The sequence below is a fragment of the Diabrotica virgifera genome, chromosome 5 (assembly GCF_917563875.1).
Source record: "Diabrotica virgifera virgifera chromosome 5, PGI_DIABVI_V3a".
In the NCBI taxonomy this organism is placed as follows: domain Eukaryota; kingdom Metazoa; phylum Arthropoda; class Insecta; order Coleoptera; family Chrysomelidae; genus Diabrotica; species Diabrotica virgifera.
In genome coordinates, this window is record NC_065447.1 from 174,562,307 (window position 1) to 174,587,416 (window position 25,110).

The 25,110-nt window shown below is 35.7% G+C and overlaps 1 protein-coding gene across 1 annotated transcript in view; it reads left to right on the forward strand.

The window, feature by feature from the left end:
• The window catches only part of LOC126885220 (MMS19 nucleotide excision repair protein homolog), a 99,505-nt gene that overhangs the window by 68,932 nt on the left and 5,463 nt on the right, over positions 1-25,110 (forward strand). Inside the window, exons 8-10 of the mRNA XM_050651673.1 lie at positions 4,634-4,785; positions 5,935-6,038; positions 8,582-8,726. Coding sequence (XP_050507630.1) covers positions 4,634-4,785; positions 5,935-6,038; positions 8,582-8,726 — 401 coding nt within the window. The remainder of the gene's footprint in view (positions 1-4,633; positions 4,786-5,934; positions 6,039-8,581; positions 8,727-25,110) is intronic.

The following is a 25,110-nucleotide window of genomic DNA, read 5'->3' on the forward strand; positions in this document are numbered from 1 at the left end:
TCCCTTGTAATATAAAATATTAAACAAATATGCGTTTAAAATAAAATTTTCGAATTTTTTGCGGCCATATTGGATCCGCCATGTTGTTTTGAAAAAAAGTAATGTTAGATTTGTAATCAGCGACCTTAAACTAACAAATTTGATAAAAAAATTTGCGGTTTGATTGATATTTTCAATTTCTTTCCGCCATCTTGGATCCGCCATTTTGTTTTTCAGAACAAATAATGACAGATTCGTAATCAGCGATGCCGAAAATCCTTAAGAACGAAAATAATTCCGAAGTGTATAAACAATATACGCTTTTAAAGGTTCATGACCACGTTTTCGGCATTTGGAACCACAGTACGACGATCCCGATAAAATATTAAAGATGCCCTCTGACACGAAACAAATCTTTAATTCTAGTCAGACGATGGATCGGTATATGCCTACTTCAGAATTCTGCATATGTACGCATCAGATGTCGTTAGGTCTGGTGAGTGGCGATCTCCCAAAATCATAGGGCAGTATTCGAAGAGACTCCCTGGTCGTATGCCAGTTTGTCCCGTCCCGCCGAAACTATTGTTAATTTTAAGCTTCGACCGTGTTCGCCGCCTTTTCTGTATGACCGAAAATAGTTCTCTACGATAAAAATGTTTTCTGCAAAACTGAAAACCATCCTTAAGCACCTAACATTAACACGACATTCACATACGTTATAAGGACGTTGACAAACCACTTAGTACGTTTCGGCGCATGACACATACAAATTTGAGGCATACACAGTTCAGTACTGTTTATTTTGCAGCATATCCTATATACCTGGGGTACTAGATAAAAAATTAATAGAGAAAAAATCAAAAAAACTATGTTCCTGAATTGGGCAGCTTATAAAGCATCTTCAACCATAATAATATCTCAAATTAAAAAATACAACACTGTTGATTACTTTTAAGGGAGGCTTATGCTCAACACTGGATGTAGCAGCTTGGATGAATACCTAATGAGAATATGTATATTTGCTGCTTTTGTTGGCACCTGTATTGGGTAGCTGGCGATAAGATTGGGTTCTATGCTACCGTTGTATGACAGGACCTTAAAATTTTGTTATATTTTTTACGTAGAAATTTTTTTTCTTCTGGTGCCTATTTGTTGCGATTGTTGGCGATGGTCATCTCAATCTTGAGTTAATTCTTTTAACCTTCCGATGACCAACCTTTTTTTTTACACGGATGACCAACGGGGGTAAAAAATGACCCCAGTCAAAAATGACAATTGACAAAAAATTAAGTTGTTTTAAGAAATAAAATAATGTATTCGTAATTTTAATGTTAGTATTGTATCAATAAATGATAAATAAACATTAGTAAAACATATTTTAAGTACAACTGAACAAAAATAGGAATCATCATTCTAAACAAAGGACTAAAGAAATTTTAAAATATACACTAATTTACGTCACCACAGGCTTAACAAACAATTTTTTTCAAGATTGGAATGCTTCTTAAAACAAACAATTCCACGTAATAGACGGAATTTACTTAATATAAAATGGAAGGCCAAGGGAGTTCGTCTTTGTCCCCAAATTCAGAAGAAAAAAAAATTTCCTAAAATATAGGGAATTTTTTTTATTACAAAATATGAGGGTATCTAGAATGATACAAGTCAAATGAAAAATAATGATCTCACAATAAAACACTGAATACTTTTGTTTTCTATCAATCTATCTATCAATTAAAAAATAATGAGTTTAAAATTGAAAATATTTCTCAATTTATTGAATAAAAATATACATCGGTGTCCAAATTTACCCCCCCCCCCTTGGTCATTCGAAGGTTAAGATCTGCCCGGAGCAGGCTTGCGGTCGTCATATTGAATCAAGTTCAATCAAGCCAGGAAATAAGTCGTCTTCCCGGGCGCCTTTTTCCAAACTTTCTCCTTAATACAAAACAACTGAAGTAAACCATATATATTTTTTTATATATCCTAAGTATTGTAATATCGACTTTTATCGTGATAAGCACCATGTTCTTTTATCATTTTGTAGAGAACTTCAAAATTTGTCACTTCAATCCATGATATCAATCCCTGACATCCGCAGTATTCGTCTGTAGCACCATATTTCACAAGTTCCAACTTATTCATATATGTTTCCGGACACTTGTCATGTTAATAAATGCTGATTTGTCATTTATTATTCGTTGTTTCATCTCTAAGAATGGTTACCCAACTGCTATTTATATTCGTACCCAGATATTTAAACCTTTGGACTTTTTCAATTGGTTAATTGTTTATCAATATATCAATAGCTGAGTATATAGTCCCTGGCCATATTATTATGACCACCTATGAATTTTTACAAAAATCAACTATTCGACTAGGTAGTACGTTTGGTTTAAAATATGATTTTTAAATTTAATTTTGATATGGAATGTTAATGTTATGCATTAACTATAATATATTTAATTATAAACAGCAATAAAATATTTGAAAATATTACATATTTATATTTTTTTAATATTTTGTTCAACTTCTGATCTTAATCAGATGGAAAATATTTGGGAGCTTTTAAAACAAGAAATTTCCGATGAAAAGGTCACTAACGAAATTGTTTTGATTAAAGGACTAATATATCGTTGAAACCACAATGACAAATTAAAACAAAAAAAAATTAATTGCATTCAAAGTATGCCAAGACGGGTACTAGCGGTAATCAAAGTTAGAGGGGGCTCAGCAAAATATTGAAAAAATAAAAATATGTGATATTTTTAAATGTTTTATTGGTGTTTATTATTAAATATAATACATTGAATTATAAACAGCAATAAACCATTTGAAAATATCACATATTTGGATTTTTTTAATATTTAGCTGAGCCCCCTCTAACTTTGATTACCGCTAGTACCCATCTTGGCATACTTTGAATGCAGTTAAATTTTTTTTGCTTCAATTTGTCATTGTGGTTTCAACGATAATTAGTTCTTTAATCAAAACAATTTCGTTAGTGACCTTTTCATCGAAAATTTCTCGTTTTAAAAGCTCCCAAATTTTTTCCATCTGATTAAGGTTAGAAGTTAAACAAAATATTAAAAAAATATAAATATGTAATATTTTCAAATATTTTATTGCTGGTTATTATGAAATATATTATAGTTAATGAATCACATTAACATTGCATAACAAAATTAAATTTAAAAATCATATTTTAAACAAAACGTACTTAGTGGAATAGTTGATTTTTGTAAAAATTCATAGGTGGTCAGAATAATATGGCCAGGGACTGTATAATATTGCCTGCTTACTAACGATGTTGTGTTTTGATCTTACATAATGGTTAGAATGGCTAGATTTTCTGATCTAACCCACATAACTTCTGGTACGGGAGCCATTAATGTTTGCAGCCCTGCTATAATATCTGCTAACATGACTGTATATTCCCCCATTAGAATTCCCTCGTTGGCATCTGCTACAGGCCATTTGGAGATTTGTTTGGGCCAAATATTAAATAGAAAATCGTACTATGCGTTGTATCATGGCGAGATCTTTCAGCTGGTTATCTATGTTTTTAATAAAAAAAATTCAATTTTTCTCGCTACAACCCTTTGACATGTAATTCGAGCAGTCTTACAATCTGAACAGTTTTTTGACATTTGTAATAAATTGTTACTAAATATTCTCTACTTACTTCTAATTGCTTTAGCAAGTCTTTCCACTTGCTGAAGGTATTTTGAGTCATTTTAGCTCTTTGCGTTCTGACTCACAATATATTAGTAATAAGAACATAATTTTTCCGTACTTTTTTTTGCAATCATATACATGGGTGCGACCCAAAATAATGAGAACTGTACCTTATCGATAATAGCCTACGAGAAGTGCAGAGTAAATTGAAGAGGGAATTACAAAAAATAGTATATTGTACAACAAGTGAGAAAAAAGGCATATATTTCACGAGCGCAAAACAAGCGAGGGAGAGATGTACTTTTTCTATGGATGCGGTTTTGTCAAGAGTTCGAACTTCAAAATTAAATAATTTAGGTGCTTTTAGGGATATTATATGCATAAATTGAAATAAAATACAATTACATGTAGGTATTTAATATTCTTAAAAAGTATATACGGTATTTATTTAAAACTCTAATTAACAATTATTTTTGAACAGTTTTGAAAGGAAATTCCTGGTAACTTTTGCTTCAACACATTTTGTTTGACAACATTAATTGTGTTTGTATTGTGCATGTTACCATGGAAACGGCGATCATATGTATGGAATATCGGCGAGAACCCGTGAGAAAAAATATGTCTCACTGCAATGGCCGACTTTTATCACTGCGTGAGAAATTCTTCGTTTTGAATGTATTTAAGTAGTGAGAGAAGTTGCACATTGTATAGCATCCATAGAAAAAAAAATTTGTATGTCTTTGTACTTACTTTATAATGCTCAAAAAATTACGGGATCTTTATTTCAATGCATAGTATGTTTTTTATAATTCTCATATTAAGGTTGCCCGTGAAGTTAAGCGAGTTAATGACAGTATAAATTTTTGGGGGCGACCCCATATTCATACTGGTGATAAGATCGGGATGATGTTAAAAACATTTTTTTATAATACTTTGGGCGCCATTTTTTTATATAAAATTGTTTATATTGTTTTAGATGAAAATTTAGCTGAATTTTTAAATAAAACGAAGGATAAGTGTTCGTCCTCTGTAATAAATTATTCAAAAAATACTGTACTCTTATTATCATGGATAACAAAAGCATTATTAATGCGAAATCATCGTTGTGGTCTGATTTGGTTAGATTGGGTAAGAAATTATTTATTTAAAATCATAACATATCGGCTATATTATTCTAAATCATATTTAATTTTTAAATTGGATTGATTCTTTTCTTTTAGTACTTTGAGTATTCGATAGTAGCGTATGTATTCAGTTTTCGGATTCTATAGTTACTTATAAAATGGCATCTTGCCTTGTATTCGATGTATTACTTTCATCTGCTGGTTTTAACCTCATCTGCAAATTAAAGCTCCAACAAGACACTAAATAAAAGCTCTTAAATGTCTCTAGATAAACATTAAATAATTACACTTTTTATAATACCACGTTTTTATTATTTATTTATATGCCACAATATAAAATTATAAACTAGTTTCATGAAATTAAATGAAATGTCATGAAAGAATTTTGTAATCGATTTTATACTCATATAAATCAAAGAAATTATATTAGAATAACTTAATAAAATATGAAATGGTTATATGCTAATTAGAGTAAACTAAAAAAATAGGGTACACCCGGGTTTGAACCGGGGAAGTGTCGATCTGCAGTCGAATTCTCTACCACTTAGTAATATATTATCACCTGTTGACTAACGAACTTTACAACGGAATCTGTCATTCCATTATCAATGCAATTTAAAATGGCTTAAAATTCTAAATAAAACTCAATGCATCCATGTAAAAACTGTTGAATACATGTTGAAAAACATTGTCATCGAGTTCTAAGCTATTCTGAAATTTCAGATCTCTAGCTAGTCTGGAAGTATGTTTAAAGCCGATTACAAAATTTTTCCCGGACAAAGAACACGTGAAGTATATAAAAACGTTTGAAAAATCAATAGTGTAATTGGTTTCTGTTATGGACACTGTAACGTAATATTTAGCAACATAACTTATTTTCAATACTTTCACAAAATTGATTATAATTTATTATCATTACTGCTCTTTCGGCAGAGTGCTAAGTTATGCATTTTTATTATGCGTATACACTTTATAGTCTTTAACTGAATAAATTGAGCAGTGGAGAGCTGTTTCTTTCAAGTTAGTTAAGTTAGTCATTCACAATTATATCTCAATATAATTACATTATTATTATCATTTTATTTATTTATTTGTTATTTATTAATGCATAAACTAAACTGTAAATTTAATACTAACAATAGTCTATTTTTAGTTATTGCAATTACTAGAAGACAACAGAGATGTACCTAAGGGATTTAGAATAATTATGAACGACTATTCTGAGGCATTGAGTTTAGAAGTTCATTGTAATAAATTGTAAGTATAGTCAAGAGATGCTGGCGTTGTATGTACAGTCGGTTTTTTGTAATGATACATTATTTTTCTGGCTTATATATAGTTGTTCAGAACTATGTATTTCTCACGTTTTGTCTGCGATTACGACAATATTATCAAAGACGATGCGTCAATAGTAATCTCATTGTAAGCTTGGTTGTTCAACTTGTAGTTCTACTGTTGCAACTATCGGCTCTAGCTTGCTAGAATCTAGCCTTTTAACAGTAGTTCGTTGAAATACGCAGCCCATCTGATATTTTCCATCCCAAGAAATCTCTCTTCAACATTGCTTATTGCAAAACAGTCATGATCAAAACGTTCCGTATTTGTTTATTAGTTACTAGTCCATTCGTCAGAGATTTGATCTCTAAAAACGAGACAGACAAGCTTAGTTTTGCTGAGTATGTTAATTTTGGGAACCCAAAAAGAGTGCAAAAAAGTTTGCCATTCCTAACCCCGGTCTTCCTCCAAAAACCCCGCTCGTAGGAGGAAAATGGAAAAAATAAAAATACAAAATATGTACGCTGCGCCGTCAAAAGGATACAGATGAAGAGAAGAAATATAGCTGAGATAATTTGGAACAAAAATGTTCATTAGCATTTTTTGCATAGAATGAACCGTTCTCTCAGAAACAACGCTTGAAGCGATCGAAGATTTTGAATGTCAGTTACGCGTACGAAATAAATTTTTTAAATAAAAGTTATATCAATCCGAAGGTAAAAGTTTTATATATTTTGCATAAATATTATATAATCCGTTTTTATTTGCAGTTTTATAGATAATCCGTTTGCATCAATTTAATACCGAGAGCCCTCGAAACTCAAGAAGATGACGTCCCTTGCAGTGATCTTGGGCACCAGGGGATCCGGTGGTCTGTTCTGATGGCATATTCGTGTTTAACGACCTCAAAACCCCCCGAGGAATCCATTTTTATCAATTTAATGCAGAAATCCCTCAAAACTTCAGAAGGGAACGTCCCTTGCAGTGATCTTGAGCTACAGGTGCACAGAGGGTCGGTTCCGATGGCATATTCGTGTTTAGCGTAAAAACTCTCCAGTGATCCATTTGCATCAAATAAATGCCGAAAACCCTCGAAACCCCAGAATATGACGTGCCTTTAGTAGCGACCCTGTTCACCAGTTACTCCGGAGTACCCATGAGTAATCCGTTTACATCAATTTAGTGCCAAAAACCCTCGAAACTCCAGAAGATGACGTCCCTTGCAGTGACCTTGGGCACCAGGTGATCCGGGGTTCGGTTTTGACGGCGTATTCGTGTTCAGTGACCCCAAAAACCCCTGGATAACAAAATTTAGTCCTTAGTATACTGATTTTGACATTTTAATGGACTTTTGGATGCATTTTATGCACTTTAAAGTGCAATTATGCATTTCCACCCATTTTTGAATAGTAGACTTTTTCCTGACGTTATCCTGAACATAATGCAAAAAACTGCAAGTCTGTAGGTACTGTATTTAAAAATCGATTTATTTTGTGCTATATGCCCTCGTCTATTAGGTAACACGTAACATTTTTTAAGTATTTTTTGATTTTCTGTTAATTTTTATTTATTAAACTTTGACACATTATTTATAAGTGGCGTTTCTGGTGCCATTGGCGAGGTGATAGGCGAGGTGCTAGGAGAGGTGCATGGCGAGTTGATTGGCGAGTTGATTGGCGAGGTGATAGCCGAGGTGCTAAGCGAGGTGCTTGGCGAGGAGCGAGGCGAGGGGATAGGCGAGGTGAGAGGCAATGTGATAGGCGAGGTGATATGCGAGGTGATTGGCGAGGTGATTGGCTTTTGTTGTGCATTTGAGCATTTGTTGTGCTTCACCCAGATCTTCGGTAATAAGTACTATATCGTCGGCAAAACGCAGGTTATTGAGCATTTCTTTATTTCTCTATTTTCCCACTTTAGCATTTTAAAGGTGTATTCGAGGACCGTTATAAATAATTTAGGTGAGAGAGTATCGCCCTGTCTCACACCTCGCTTCATATGAATTTATCTGGTGGTATCATGTAGTTTTACACGCATTGTGGCGTTTTGGTATAATGTTTGTACTAGCTTTGTAAACCGGTAGTCTATTCTACTATAATAGTAGAATAGACTACCGGTTTACAAGTTAGATTGTTCAGAGCAGTTATAATGCTGTCTAATTCCACAGTGTCGAAGGCTTTGCGAAAGTCTACGAAGATAAGTACCAGTGATCTGTTATATTCTACAGATTTTTCTATTAAGGTTTTTACTGTTTGTAGTTGATCGTTGATCTGGTAGAAATCAAACTTATTTTCTAGTCTTGTCGTAATTATTCGAGTAAACATTTTATAGATGTGGTTCAATAAGCTGATTGGTCTATAGTTTTCTAGGTGCACCTTGTCTCCTTTCTTGTGTAGTAAAATTGTTAATGCATTGTTCCATGTTTCCGGTATGCAACAATCTGTTAGACAAAGGGTAAACAAATTTTTTGTCGAATACACACAGGCTAGTAAATATTTGCTTATTTTAATATGTCCTTTATTTTGCAGAGCATTGTATAGACAAAAAGCTTTTGTTTACGTAACGAATAAAATTATAGAGAGGTATAACCAAAGTAAGCCTGAATATTTAGCAGCTTTAGGATATTTATTAGAATTTACACCCCAACAAGCTATTCTACTACAATTTCCAAAGGTGAGTTGAACAATTGTAATTATTAGAACTGAAACACGTCACTCTTGAGTGACACAACAGATTAAACGGATATGCGTAGAATATTAATAGGCATATTATGCTGAGAGAGAGTTTATTAAAAGAGACTAAGTTTTTAATCTAATGGCATATAACATATCCCACCAGAATGAAAACAATGGGAATCTTCTCTGGTTACACCTCCGAGGCTTCTACAATTTGCAAGCCATACGGATGCTGAGACTAAGGAAGATGAGGGAATTCTACAATTTACAATTCACGTCACATCTGCTCAGCGCGGTAAAGTTCCAACGAGACTGGTTCCCTTCATACTCCACACAGAGTAAATGTAAATCAAAAATGAATAACCATTTTCAATTTCGTTGCAAAACGAAAATACAGCCGAACCATATTCCAGTCCAATCAGAGAGTGCTGCAAGCACCTATGCCATTTCTATGCCATTTCGTTCGTTGCAATTCGGGACTGCACGCTGGGGTTTGTTTTGGTTGGATCAGGGAGAGCAGCATATGTGCCTCCTGATGAGAGACTAATAAGTTTCGAAACCGGTAGAGGTGCTTGCAGCACTCTCTGATTGGACTGGAATATGGTTCGGCTGTATTTTCGTTTTGCAACGAAATTGAAAATGGTTATTCATTTTTGATTTACATTTACTCTGTGTGGAGTATGAAGGGAACCAGTCTCGTTGGAACTTTACCGCGCTGAGCAGATGTGACGTGAATTGTAAATTGTAGAATTCCCTCATCTTCCTTAGTCTCAGCATCCGTATGGCTTGCAAATTGTAGAAGCCTCGGAGGTGTAACCAGAGAAGGTTCCCATTGTTTTCATTCTGGTGGGATATGTTATATGCCATTAGAGTGAAAACTTAGTCTTTTGCTAGCAGTTGCCGCTAGGGCATCTATGCCATTTCGTTCGTTGCAATTCGGGACTGCACGCTGGGGTTTGTTTTGGTTGGATCAGGGAGAGCAGCATATGTGCCTCCTGATGAGAGACTAATAAGTTTCGAAACCGGTAGAGGTGCTTGCAGCACTCTCTGATTGGACTGGAATATGGTTCGGCTGTATTTTCGTTTTGCAACGAAATTGAAAATGGTTATTCATTTTTGATTTACATTTACTCTGTGTGGAGTATGAAGGGAACCAGTCTCGTTGGAACACCAGTCTCGTTGGAACTTTACCGCGCTGAGCAGATGTGACGTGAATTGTAAATTGTAGAATTCCCTCATCTTCCTTAGTCTCAGCATCCGTATGGCTTGCAAATTGTAGAAGCCTCGGAGGTGTAACCAGAGAAGGTTCCCATTGTTTTCATTCTGGTGGGATATGTTATATGCCATTAGAGTGAAAACTTAGTCTTTTGCTAGCAGTTGCCGCTAGGGCATCTATGCCATTTCGTTCGTTGCAATTCGGGACTGCACGCTGGGGTTTGTTTTGGTTGGATCAGGGAGAGCAGCATATGTGCCTCCTGATGAGAGACTAATAAGTTTCGAAACCGGTAGAGGTGCTTGCAGCACTCTCTGATTGGACTGGAATATGGTTCGGCTGTATTTTCGTTTTGCAACGAAATTGAAAATGGTTATTCATTTTTGATTTACATTTACTCTGTGTGGAGTATGAAGGGAACCAGTCTCGTTGGAACTTTACCGCGCTGAGCAGATGTGACGTGAATTGTAAATTGTAGAATTCCCTCATCTTCCTTAGTCTCAGCATCCGTATGGCTTGCAAATTGTAGAAGCCTCGGAGGTGTAACCAGAGAAGGTTCCCATTGTTTTCATTCTGGTGGGATATGTTATATGCCATTAGAGTGAAAACTTAGTCTTTTGCTAGCAGTTGCCGCTAGGGCATCTATGCCATTTCGTTCGTTGCAATTCGGGACTGCACGCTGGGGTTTGTTTTGGTTGGATCAGGGAGAGCAGCATATGTGCCTCCTGATGAGAGACTAATAAGTTTCGAAACCGGTAGAGGTGCTTGCAGCACTCTCTGATTGGACTGGAATATGGTTCGGCTGTATTTTCGTTTTGCAACGAAATTGAAAATGGTTATTCATTTTTTATTAAAAGAATTTGAATTCTGTCAACTTGTAATTATATGACCCAGGAATATCATGGCACAGGCTACTCGAAATCCTTTAATATATGCCAGGCAACCGCTTTGCATCATCAGAGAAGATGAACCTATTAGCCCAGTAAGTGAACGGGAAATACGGCGATACCGTGTAATTTTCAGGGGCAACTCCGAATTGCATGAAAATTTGGATTTAGGTTCTACTTACCCTCCACTTCAAAGTTGAAATTGTGCCGTTGGTTGCTTTTGCTTGGGGGGTGACAGTCACCCCTTCTCGAGGGTAAAAAAAACATACGTTCAAGATAAGACCAGAAATGGACAAATTAACAAATTTTAAGTAACTTTTGTTCTATAGAGTTTTTTATGTAAGTCAATACTTTTCGAGTTATTTGCGATAGAAAATGTTTATTTTTCGACAAAAAAACTACGTTTTCAGACGGTTTTTCGCAAATAACTCAAAAAGTAAATATTTGATCGAAAAAAATGTCCTTAGCAACAGTGTAGCCTATAAAAAACCGAAAAAAATGGTGTATCAGTAAAGTATATCAATCAAGTAAAAACAAAGTTGTAGCTCATGAAAAATACGTTCTTATTCGTCCAATTCCAAATCGAATATTTCAATGTGAAATCACCGAAAAATTAAGCAGTTTTCGGGAAAAACTCATTTAAACTTTTTTAAAGTGTTTATAAAAAGCTTTATTTTAATTGTTTATAAAAGTTTCTAGCATTAAAAATAGGCTAGTTACGCTCAAAATAAAGTTGGCCCTCTTTTTTTTTTGGTAAAAAATCACCCCGTGTTTAACTTCTCAAATGAAATAATCGCTACCACGTTACAAACAATTTACTTACTTATCTATTTTTTATATGATCTGTCAGTCTTACCGGTTTAAAGTGCTAATTTTTAAAGGGTTATAGTTGAAAATCTTGAATGGGTCACTAATCACGAGTGTGCAAATTTTGAACAGCCATATCTTAACCAATTTTTGTCCTAAGAAAAATGAAACTAGCATATTTATCATAGCGAAACCTACATTTTTTACTCTTTAAGATTTTTCTTATCACTAATACTTTTTAAGTTATTTTCAGAAAAAGAAATTTTTCAAAAATTTTTGAAAAAATTTTTTTTATTATAAAACCAAATTTTTTTAAAAATAAGCACTTCAAACCAATCAAACTTACTGAATATATAAACAATGCACATGCAGTTAAAATAAATAAAAGTGGTAATGATTAATGTTATTAAGGGTGCTAAATAGAGGGAGGTTTTCACGATTTTTTTTATCAAAAAAATGGGCCAACTTTTTCTTCAGTGTAACTCGTTTAATGTTGATGCTAAAAACTTTTTTAAAAAACAAATATACAGCTTTTATTAGATACTTTAAAAATGTTAATAAGCTTTTCCCGAAAAGTGCTTAATTTTTCGGTGATTTCGCGTAGAATGATTAGATTTGGAATTAAACGAATAAGAACGTATTTTTCAGGATCTACAACTTTGCATTTACTCAATTTATAAACTTTACTGATGCACCATTTTTTTCGTTTTTTTATAAGCTACACTTTTGCTAAGAATATTTTTTTTGATAAAATATTTACTTTTTGAGTTATTTGCGAAAAACAGTCTAAAAACGTAGTTTTTTTGTCGAAAAATCAACATTTTCAATCGAGAATAACTCGAAAAGTATTGACTTACGTAAAAAAACTTTATAGAACGAAAGTTGCTTATAAGCTGTCAATTTATCCATTTCCGATCTTATCTTGAACGTATGTTTTTTTCACCCCCGAGAAGGGGTAACTATCACCCCCCAAGTAAAAGCAACCAACGGCACAATTTCAACTTTGAAGTGGAGGGTAAGTAGAACCTAAATCCAAATTTTCATGTAATTCGGAGTTGCCCCTGAAAATTACACTCCAAAACGGTCATTTATTTGGCTATATGTATTTTCTTCCTTCATGCAGAGCGGCCACATGTTATCTTTAGCTCCTCAATATTTTCGCGATAATACCTTACACATATAGTGTACATGTTATAGTCAAACCCCGAAGTTCCGGCTTTCCTAGGTTTTACTAGTCAATCTTCAGGCCTGACTAACAGACTTAGTCAAACCCCTAAATAAATTTCATGAAATCTGCCTTTGACCAGTCGAGACTCTGATCAGGTATTCAATTATCATAATTTGCTACATTGAGTTTAATAAAACGTAATTTTTTAATTTCAATGTTTATTATTTTTCTAGTGTCGTAGTAATTAAAATTAAAAATTAGTCTTTATTCTCACATAGTGAAACATTATAACATTCAGAATTGCACAGTACGTTAGATCTTTACATTTACATAATTTTGAAGAACACATTTTATTGAAGTAGCATTTTCTAAAGACTTGTCCTCTTTAGAAAGAAAATTATTTTTGCATTCTTTTATTTGATTCCGCAAAAAAGTGTATTTATTGTTTGGTGTTTCATCTCTATTCTGTATAAACCGTCAACTGTTTTATCTTATACGAGTGATGTAATGAATGTCATTTTTTGAACATTCGCGAATACGAATGTGAATATCTCCTACCGACATTCGCGAATGCGGATGCGAATGCGAATATTCTGTTTTTTTTTTTAATTTGTGTCTATTTTTGACATGTTTTCTAAATTTATAATGAAAAGTTAATTGATATTTAGTGTAAATCAATCTGAATCTTAAGCTTTATTACATACAGTGGAACCTCGATAACTCGGATTAATCGGGACCGCGGCCTATCCGGGTTTATATCGAAAATCCGGGTTAGCCGGAGAATATAGTAAAAATTAATAAAATACGGTGTACTTACAGATAAACTCCGTTATAATTGAAATAACATGAAATATATATTATATGCACAGTACCTACACATCTAAATTACTAAAAACACGCAAACACAAACCTAAACAAACGGAAGCGAACAATACAACACTGTACTACACACAATACAGTCACAATCGGAACGATTTTATGGTATTTAAGAACAGTGAAAACGTAAGACCATTGTTTAAAATAGAATTTTTTTAAATAGTCTTTTAGTCTTTTTTAAACAATGCTAAGACATAAATAAAGGAATAACAGGTGCTTGTTGTTTCCGATAATAACGTCGCTCTGCTGCCGGCGCCGTGTGTCATGAGTCATTTTTACTATCGTATAGTTCAAATTACACAATACACAAACGTACATTATCTCTGAAATATTATATTGCATACATTTTTATTGTTGAAATGTTTGTCTGACGAAAATCGGTCCGGGTTAGCCGGACTTCCGGGTTATCAGGGGCCGACTTATCGGGGTTCCACTGTAATACCAAATAATAAAATAAAGTGAAGGCTGATAATTTGATTATACAAGGTAAAGTTACCATTTCTTAATAAAAAAAAAGATGAGAAGTTAACAGATGTTATTAACCTAATATTATCTTCAAATGATTTTTTTCTGATATTTATATTCGCAAAACATTCACACAAATTTCTCGAATGCGAATACGAATGCTAATATGCAAACATATGCGAATATTCCCGAATGCGAATACGAATATTCGTTACATGGCTATCTTATACGATACCCACAACATTTCAAGCATCTCGTTTAGCTCTATCAAAGCTGGGAATAGGTATGGTTACAGTTTTTCCGATCTTATTTTGCCGAGAATTTTTGTTCAGTTAATTGTTTCATAACATTAGCCTGAGTATGAAAACCTTCAATCGCCTTTTCTTTATTTATTTTTATATTTTCTGTCTGTGCACAACGCATGTATGTAACGCTTTCGAAGCCTTCATAGTTTGCACCAAGTGTGCTGTAAGCGCACACAACATTTTTTATTTCGACGTTTGACTAAAATGTTAGCCACTTCTAGTCTAGGTTTGACTAGAAACACTTCAGTCAAAGGCCGAAAATGGAATTTATTTCGGGGTTTGACTAAGACCGTTAGTCAGACTTGATGATTGACTAGTCAAACCTAGGACTGCCGGAACTTCGGGGTTTGACTATAACATATACACGGAATTAAGCCACAATTGACTGTTTTGGGAGATGAGTGTTTTGGGTTCTATCATAATGGCTTGATAATTACCTTTTTGATGTTTATGTGGTGATTTGAGTGGAAACTTAAATATCTGTTGGATTTTTGTAAACTTAACAAACCAGGAAAAGAACGTGAGTTGTTTTCTTTTTCCATGATGAATTTTTCTTTACTGTTGATGTCCATCAGAAATTTATTCAATGTTTTTAGTCCCTGTCCACTGGCGAAGCGTCCATGTAACCACTGTTACCATTGGTAACAGTTAAAAATCTTGCAAATAAATATTTTATGACGATGAATAATTCTATTTACCAATATTTTACCAATAGAAATATTATATTATGTGGTAATAGTACCTAACTCAGTGGGTGAGAATGAAAGAAGAGCTTTCTATGACCAATTAGGAGACGTACTGAGTGATATTCCAGCAGAAAAGAAAGTTATAATAGGAGGTGATTTCAATGAACATGTGGGCCAAGCCAAGACAGGATATGAAACAATACATGGGGGATTAGGCTTTGGAACTAGAAATGAAGCTGGAGATGATATGCTAGAATTAGCAACAGCATTGGATATGGCGATTGTTAACACATTCTTTAAAAAGAGAGAAACTCAACTTATTACCTACAAAAGTGGACAACATCAATCCCAAATAGACTACTTCATGATAAGGAAAGAAGACATACGTGAATGCAAGGACTGCAAGGTAATAGTTAGTGAGACAGTAAGCCAACAACATAAGCTGCTTGTTCTGGATATCGAAGTAAAAAGCGAAACTAAACAAAAATATCGGAGAGGACCACAAAAAATCAAGTGGTGGATGCTAAAAGATGAGAATGAAGGTCTATTCAGGGAAAGAATAGTAGAAAAAATATGTTGGAACATGAAAAGAAGCCCTAACACAATTTGGAGAAAAATGGCCAATATTATTAGAGAGACGGCTATTGAAATACTTGGGAAAACGTCAGGAAAGAAGTTTGAGGATAAAGAAACTTGGTGGTGGTCAAATGAAGTACAAGCAAAAATAAAAGAGAGGAGAAAATTATATAAAAAGTGGCAAGAAACCAGATCGGACATAGATCTTCAAAACTATATGGTCGCCAAAAAGGAAGCGAAAGTAGCAGTAGCAAAAGCTAAAGCAGAAGCGTCTTCAAACCTATACGATCAACTTGATACCAGGGAAGGCGAAGCAAAGATATATAAAATAGCCAAACAGAGAGCAAAGAAAGCAAGAGATTTTAATCAGATTAGATGTATCCAAGATGAAAATAATAAAATAGTAATTCATGAAAAGGATGTCAAAAAGAGATGGAGAAAGTATTTTGACAGTTTATTAAATGAAGAATTTGACAGACAGCCTGTGGAGTTAACGGAGACAGTAACAGCAATGGTTACCAGAATAACAAACGAGGAAGTGGCTTAAGCGCTTCAAAAAATAAAGAAAGGAAAAGCAGTCGGACCAGATGATATTCCTGGGGAAGTATGGAGAGCATTGGGAGAGACAGGAATAAGTTGGCTATCAGGTCTATTTAATAGAATTATGGAAGTTGGACAAATGCCAGACGAATGGAAAAGCAGTATATTAGTACCTGTCTACAAAAACAAGGGAGACATACAACAATGCACAAACTACAGGGCTATAAAACTACTTAGCCACACCATGAAAATATGGGAGAGAGTAATTGATAGACGGATACGTGAAGAGACCGATATATCCGATAATCAATTTGACTTTATGCAGGGCAGATCAACAACAGATGCAATTTTCACTGTAAGGCAACTGATGGAAAAATACAGGAATAAAGAGACCAACGCTCATATGGTATTCATTGATCTTGAGAAAGCATATGATAGAGTTCCTCGAGAGATTCTGTGGTGGGCACTCAATAAGAAAGAAGTCCCTGGCGAATATGTAAAGATTGTGAGAGATATGTATGAGGGAGTAACGACTAGTGTTAGAACAGGTGTGGGAGAGACTGATAAATTTCAGATGAAAGTAGAATTGCACCAAGGCTCGGTGCTTAGTCCTTATTTATTCTCATTAGTTTTGGACCAGATAACAGCGAAACTACAGGGTAGTATTCCATGGTGCCTAATGTATGCTGATGATGTAGTGTTAATAGGAAATAGTGAAAGAGACTTAGAACAAAAACTGGAACAGTGGAGACAAGCTCTGGAGAAAAAAGGTTTAAAACTTAGTAGGACAAAAACAGATTATTTGGAATGTTCATTTAAAGATGGACTTACTACAAATAAAATGGTATCTTTGGATGGTGAAATGATTGTGAAAAGCAATAGTTTTAAGTACCTAGGATCGGTATTACAGAGTAATGGAGAAATAGATGGAGATGCATGCAGTAGAATTAGGGCTGGATGGATGAAGTGGAAAGAAGCGAGTGGTGTGTTGTGTGACAGAAAAATTCCAATGAAGCTGAAGGGAAAATTCTATAAAACAGCCATAAGACCGGCTATGATGCACGGAACTGAATGTTGGGCAGTGAAAAAGAAAGAGGAACAACGAATGCATGTGGCGGAAATGAGTATGCTTAGATGGATGAGTGGAGTGACAAAGAAGGATAAAATTAGAAATGAGTATATTAGGGCAAGTCTAGGTGTGCCACCAATTGATGCCAAAATGAGAGAGCATAGGTTAAGATGGTTTGGTCATGTTCAACGTCGAGACGTTAATCACCCAATACGAAGAATAGCTGAAGTGCAGATTCCTGGAAGGAGTAGGAGAGGAAGACCCAAGAAGACCTGGGGGAGACGATAAGGCAGGACATGTTGGTAAAGGGGATTAACATTGATATGACCCAAGATAGAATTGTGTGGAGAAATGCAATTAGGGAAGCCGACCCCGCATAGGGATAAGGCAAAGAGAATGATGATGATGAGTACCTAACTCAGTAAATAGCCAACTACTCGTAGACACGAAAATATTGGCGAGTTTATGTGACTCAGTTGCACTTTATTATACTGTGTTACCAGACTAATTTCTGGTTACAATGGTTATATACCCACGCTGGCGCTCGGGACCGGCTAGTGACTGAAAATTTTGAAGAAGCGACGGCATAAGCGCGCTGTGTATCAGTAGCGCTGTTACCAGATTTAAAATTGGAGACAGTACCTATAAAAAGGGTGCGTGCAGTTAACCATGGATGAGTGTCGCTTCTTAATCGAAAAAAGGAATCAACAAAAGTAGTTCGATATTTTAAATTTAGTTGGTACAGTGAAAATCCTTGGTTATATTATGCTTGCAAGAAAAATATACTGTATTGTTGGCCATGTCTTCTGGTTTCTACAGAAAAATGGGTGTATCAGGTTCACGATTTAAATAGTGTTAGATTTTTAAAAAGGAGACATGAAAAGGAGACATCTCCGTTACCTACATGTAAGATGTATACCCAACTTGATTCAGTTTGGCAAAACAAAAATCAAAAGTTCTCTTAACCAAGCTTTTAAAGCAAATATTGCTAAACATAATGAGTTTGTTAAAAAATAGATAGGTATATCCTTAGCACACTTATAATAGATACTGTATGTTTTTGGACCAAACAAGAACTAGCGTTTCGTGGTCATTTTGAGTGCGACGACTCTGACAATCCAGGCAATTACAGGGAATTGTTAACATTAATTGCCAAAAAAAGATCAAAAATTTTGTCAACATCTAGAAACATGTGTTTTTTCGAGAGTTTCAAGTGATATACAAAATGATATTATTGAAGCTACACTCACCGGCACAAAATTCCGCCACCCAAAATTTTTGATTAAGTTTGACAATTTATAACTTTATTATTTATTTGTGCTCCGATTTTCAAGATTCTTACACCAGTTTGTAGGTACATGTATTCATATTGTTTGGTATTATTCCGGTAACAAAAAATTTTGCTTGCATGTCATTGTACAGGGGTGAAAGGAAGCGTTGTATTTTCTCCTAATTTTAAAAAATTCTGTGGAAAAATGGAATAGCTGATTTTGTTTCATAGTCCTGTCATATTTTCCCGGAGGCATCACCAAATTTTGTTTTTTGAATTATCCAAATATCTTTTTTCTTGTAAGAGCTGTACCATTTTTTGTAAATAAAAACACTGATTGACTCGTACAATTGAGGTTGGATTGATAAGATTAGAATGGCCCGCATGCAGCCCAGATCTCAATCATATTGAGCATTTATGAGATGAATAAAAAAAGCTATTTGCCGTCATCCTAGGCCTCCAGAAAATTTGGTACAGTTATGGCCCTGGTAGGGTAGAGGAATGTCGGGCTATTCCCCAGGCAAGGAAAACACATCTTTATTAGATGCTAAGCAGATTGCGAGCAGTCGTTGCTGCAAGAGGTGGACATAACCGCTATTGAATTGTTTTGTTTTGTTGTTAAATTTGTTTTGTTTTGTTAATTTTAGTGCGTTTGATATTTTTAATTAAATAAACCTTCAAAGCAGTGTTTTTAATTACAGCTCTTACAAGAAAAGAGATATTCAGATAATTCAAAAAACAAGACCTTAGTGATACCTCCAGGATAATACAAAAGGAGTATGAAACAAAATCAGCCCTCCAATTTTTCCACAGAATTTTTTAAAGTTAAGAGAAAAAACAATGCTTACATTCACCCCCGTATAGCCATCTAAGCAAAAAAATTTTGTTACCGGAATAATATCAATTGACATCAATACATGTACCTACAAACTCGTGCAAGAATCTTTAAAATCGAAGTACAAATAATAAAGTTATAGATTGTCAAACTTCACCAAAAATTTTGGGTGGCGGAATTTTGTGCCGGTGACTGTATATATATATATATATATTTAGCCATATCTTCATTTTTTTAAATAAGCTTTTTTGCATCTGGTTTTAGTAACACTTCAGAAAAAGTCACGCGTCGCCACTGACATGGTCTACTATCGCCACCATACTATGAGTTTTTAGTCATGTATATGCAGAGTGTTTTGTTCGAATTCCTCCATGACAACGTCTGTTAATAATGGAGATAGGGATGAGCCCATAGCTGATCAAAAATTTTGTGGGTAAATTTGTGCAAAGTGTTATTGGCTTCATTATATACTCAGTTTGTTTTTTGTTGCCAATCCCTCTCTCGTTTGACTCTGATTATTTTCTCCAATGGCACATTGATGAATAGGCTGGTGATATCGAAACTGGCTCACATATTGTTGGGATTGTAACCTATTTTAGCTAGTTTTTGCAAGAATTGCTCTGATGTTTTATATTACATTTTCTTTGTGTATTTTTGAGACTCCGTATTTTCTCCGTGTGTGACCATGGTCCGCAGCGGCGAAATATGACAATTTTGGCGAATTTTTGTAATGTCAGTGTCATTGTTTGTATAACAAATTTGATCAAAAATTGGAGATATATATTACATATTGTAGCGGTTATTTACTGTAATAACTTATAATTACAAAGAAACAAGCGGTTCGTATTTATATACGATTTTATTTATATAACAGTACAGACGAATTTATTTTTTACAGACTTTACTTTACAACTTTTAGCTTAAAACTAAACTCTAATAACAGCGCGCTCCGCTTAAATAGCCAATAGGTCCTGTTCTCGAAATGTCTACATATCCCTCGGCCTAATGAATATTCTGGAGATCTTCACTCACAGCGCCGTCGCTTCTGTGACGTCACGGCTACTGTTATTCCGACGGTTGGAATTCTCCCAAGCCGGGGACTGTTTATTGCGCCGATTCGAAACTCTTTCGTTACACTGCTCCCCTCTTAAGATCTGAGCGTCCCGATCAGCAACTCTAGATGAAGGCTCAGGATGGCGGAATCTACACGACTCTCCAGCTTTGCATACACCCTTCAAGAAGAAATAACAGTCTACTGTCTTTGAAGGATCCGACATCTTCGGGTTCATGCAACACACAGTAATTCGTACGCCAGTTTCTCTGAAGACCACCTCAAGCATGCTTCTCACAATCTTCCAATCCAGATTTTCTACTGCATGGCCTATTTTTGGTAAAGCCAAATCTTTGATGTCATAATTACACACGATTTTCTTCAAATTAGTTAGAGCACGCCATATGTTCTCGTAGCTTGACGTGTCCGTATAAGACTTCCTGGTCACCATATACAGCAAAGATCGAGGACCATCTTCCAATCGCAGTACTCTTCCAATTTTAGGTTGTTGATTTCTTAACTCGTCCAGGCGGCCGAACTTTCTATTGAATACGGACGAGATTCCTTTGGTCATCTCGAGGTCTTGGGCAACACAGTGGGCTAGAGAGACGTTTTCTGGAACACCAAACAGATCTTGCTGAACTTCTGTGGTCACGCCGAATCTAGCACTCTTTCTCGCTGCGTAATTTGACATAAATTGATTAAAACTTGGCTGTGCGGCGTCTTTCATCTCCTGTTGGAGGACTCGGGCTTCTTCTGTTTCATTTGAGCCAGCATATGGTGCAAGACGATTTATGTGAATAACTTTTGGTTTACCGTTTGGCAACTTCTTAATTCTGTATATTACGTCATTTATTTTCTTCTTAACTTCATACGGACCTTCCCATTGTCTTTGCAGTTTAGGACACAAGCCGCGACGACGTTGTGGATTATAAAGCCAGACAAGATCACCTACTTCGAAGCTTTCATTCTTGCATCGAGAATCATATTGATCTTTCATTCTGTCACTGGCTATCTGGATGTGTTGTCGGGCAAGTTCATGAATGTTGTTCATTCGTAACTTCAGGCGGTCGACGTATTCTTCGCCTGCAACATGTTCCTCAGAAGGTCTGCGGCCAAACTCTAGGTCGCAGGACAAACGAACTTCACGACCCAACATCAGGCAGGTTGGTGTTTGACCTGTAGTTTCATTTACGGCCGAGCGGTAGGCCATCAGGAATAAATGAATGTGTTGGTCCCAATCTCGCTGATGTTCAGATACAACTTTGGACAAGTGTTTACCCATCGTTCGGTTCATCCTCTCGACCATCCCATCTGATTGAGGATGCAGGGGTGTTGTTCTGGTCTTATTGGCACCAATCAATTTACAAACGTTTTGGAAAAGAGCTGACTCAAAGTTTCGCCCTTGGTCGGAGTGGATCTCCAAGGGAACACCAAATCGGCTGAAGAATTCTTTAACAAGTACCTCTGCAACGGTAGCAGCTTCTTGAATTGGTAATGCATAGGCCTCGGTCCATTTCGTAAAATAATCCATGGCTACCAGGATGTATTTATTTCCAGCATCAGTTTCTGGAAATGGACCTGCAATGTCGATTGCTACTCTTTCCATAGGACTGCCAACATTATACTGTCTCATGGGTGCTCTCTTTTTACCAACTGGACCATTACCGGATGCACACAGTTCACATTTCCGGCACCATCTTCTTACATCATCTTTACAGTTCACCCAATAGAACCGTTCTCGAACCTTTTGCAGAGTCTTCGTAATACCAAAGTGTCCACCTGATGTACCGTCATGCAACTGACGTAATACTTCTGACACTTTACTTTTAGGTACAATCAACTGAAGCTTAGATTCTGTACCATCATCGTCCTCAAAGGTTCTGTACAGAAGATCATCTTTTAGTACCAGGCAATTCCATTGGCTCCAGTAGGCCTTGACTTCTGGACTACATGCACTAATGTTCTGCCAACTAGGTCTCTCACCTTGCCGCATCCAATCCAATACTCTTTTTATACATGGATCATCTTCTTGAGCGTGTTGTAACTGTTGGGGCTGCCATTGTTCATTAACTACGGTAGTTCGTCTCACAGGGCAACGCTGTTCCTCTACTTTAAGCCGGTGATTACAACTTTCATCGCATGGCCGTATCGAGGAAGCATCTGTATTAGAACGAACTCTTCGAGCCCTCTTCACGCGTCTCTTCGGCATCGTGTCACGAATCACCCTCCGTACCATTTCCACCAAACGTTCATCTTTTCTCTTATCGCCTTTTTCCACGGCTATTACTCGATTGTTTCGTGAAGCTTGGCTAGCTGCTTCGTGTTCCAAGGCAATAGCAAGTGCTTCACCTAAAACTTTCGGTCTTGCTAGTCGTAAGGCTTTCTGTAGTTCACTCTCTTTCAACCCATTGATGAAGGTATCTACGGCAATTTCTTCTAAAATACTGTCTGGCGCCTCCGGATAAGCCAACCGCACCACACGAGCAACATCTGCTTCAAATTCTTGCAGATTCTCACTTGCTCGTTGACTTCTACTTCGCAGTTGTGCTTTGTATACTTGTTGTAGATGAGCATCTCCATAGCGTTTTTCTAGACGAGTGAACAAGGTCTGGTAACATTTTTCTTGACCCTTGGGAATTGACCTTAAGATATCTGCAGCATCACCTCGTAAAGCAGCAGTCAATGAAACAGCCTTTTCTTGTTCGGTCCAATGATTGGCGGTCGCAATAGCTTCAAATTGTCTAAGATATATGGACCAAGAGGACTTTCCATCGAATGGTGGTAATTTGAATCTCATATTATGCGACGTTTCGTCTCTCGGTAGTTCATCTTTCACCACAGGATCTAACGCTGCTGCATTAACTGATGGTTTTACTTTTGTATCGGTTATCATGCTCTCTAGTTGTTTGATCTTTTCTTCTACGGTCTCTACACTTTTCTGCATCTTATCGAATGTTCTAGAAACTTCTTCAAATTTCTCGTCGTTCTGTCTACAAACTTCTTCAAGTTTTTCGTTGTTTTGTCTACAGACCTCTTTAAAAGTTTCATCAATCTTTTGAGAAACACTTTCGAATCTTTTAGCAACATTTTCGAATTTATCGTCGCTTTTTCTAGAAGTTTCATCGATCGTTTCAGAAACAGTTTTTAATTTGGATAAGATTACTTGTTCTGCTGACTGGAAGTGGAACGTCTCTGGGTCATCTCCGTTCTTCGTGAGGACATCCTTGAGTCGTGCTTGTAGGACTATCTTGCACCCACTGCTGTCTAATTCGTACTCTTCTAATTTTTCACGGAGCTGTTTTATGGTCAGTTCTTGTAGCAACATCTTTGGTCGGCACACACGTACTTTTCAAAATGTCTTTCCGAATACCGAACAATTAACGCACTCCGATTATTCTCGACGAATAAAGTTCAAAAGTCTTTTTTTTCACTTTTCATTTATTTACACTCCACACCGTTAACACCACTGTAGCGGTTATTTACTGTAATAACTTATAATTACAAAGAAACAAGCGGTTCGTATTTATATACGATTTTATTTATATAACAGTACAGACGAATTTATTTTTTACAGACTTTACTTTACAACTTTTAGCTTAAAACTAAACTCTAATAACAGCGCGCTCCGCTTAAATAGCCAATAGGTCCTGTTCTCGAAATGTCTACATATCCCTCGGCCTAATGAATATTCTGGAGATCTTCACTCACAGCGCCGTCGCTTCTGTGACGTCACGGCTACTGTTATTCCGACGGTTGGAATTCTCCCAAGCCGGGGACTGTTTATTGCGCCGATTCGAAACTCTTTCGTTACAATATTAACGTCAAATATGTCATATGTGTATCATATGCTTAACGTCAAATTGTGGTCGCCAAAAATGTCAGGCGACTACGCTAGGTGTCGCGTCAGTCATGCACGGAGCGAATAGGTATAGTGTCCGACTGTAATGGGATGTTAGCGTTCTTTTTTGGTAGCCTGTCAGGTATTTCTTTAAATTTGTGTAGTGTTCTATAATTTTTGTTTTCCAGTGATGGGGTTGGATCCTTTTCTAGTTTTGTATAAGGTCCGTTTGTGACCAATTCTTGGATTTTCTTATTTTATTGACTTTGCATAATTACAGTTGGGTCGTACTTGTCAGCTACCGCTTTCGAGGTAGAATTTTTGCTTTGAAAAATTTATATTTCTTTATGTGTTATTCCTTTCTTTTTTATGTGTTTGGCTAATTTTGTTAATATCTTGCCCATGATACTATGACAGGAGTATCTTGTCATAGTATCATGATCTTGCCTGTATATGTGAGAGAACAGAAGGTACTGGGTTTTATCTGTAGTGGTGGGAAGACTAATTTCAGGAGTTTCTTATGGAGTTTCTTGGTTTAAAATTTTGTTAATTATTGTTTGTTTGTTTTATCCATTATTTACTGCTATTTGCTTAATGCTGTTTAATTCTATCTCGAAGTTATTTTTTACAAGAATTTCTGTTAATCTATCTAAGATGCTATGGTAGGTTGCTAATTTATGTTGTGTAGGGTGGGATGATTAATTGTGTATAGTTATATGAGTAGGTTTATGAAATACGCAGAACTCTAGTTTGTTTTGCACTCTGGTAATTTTTAAATTTAGAAAAGTTATGG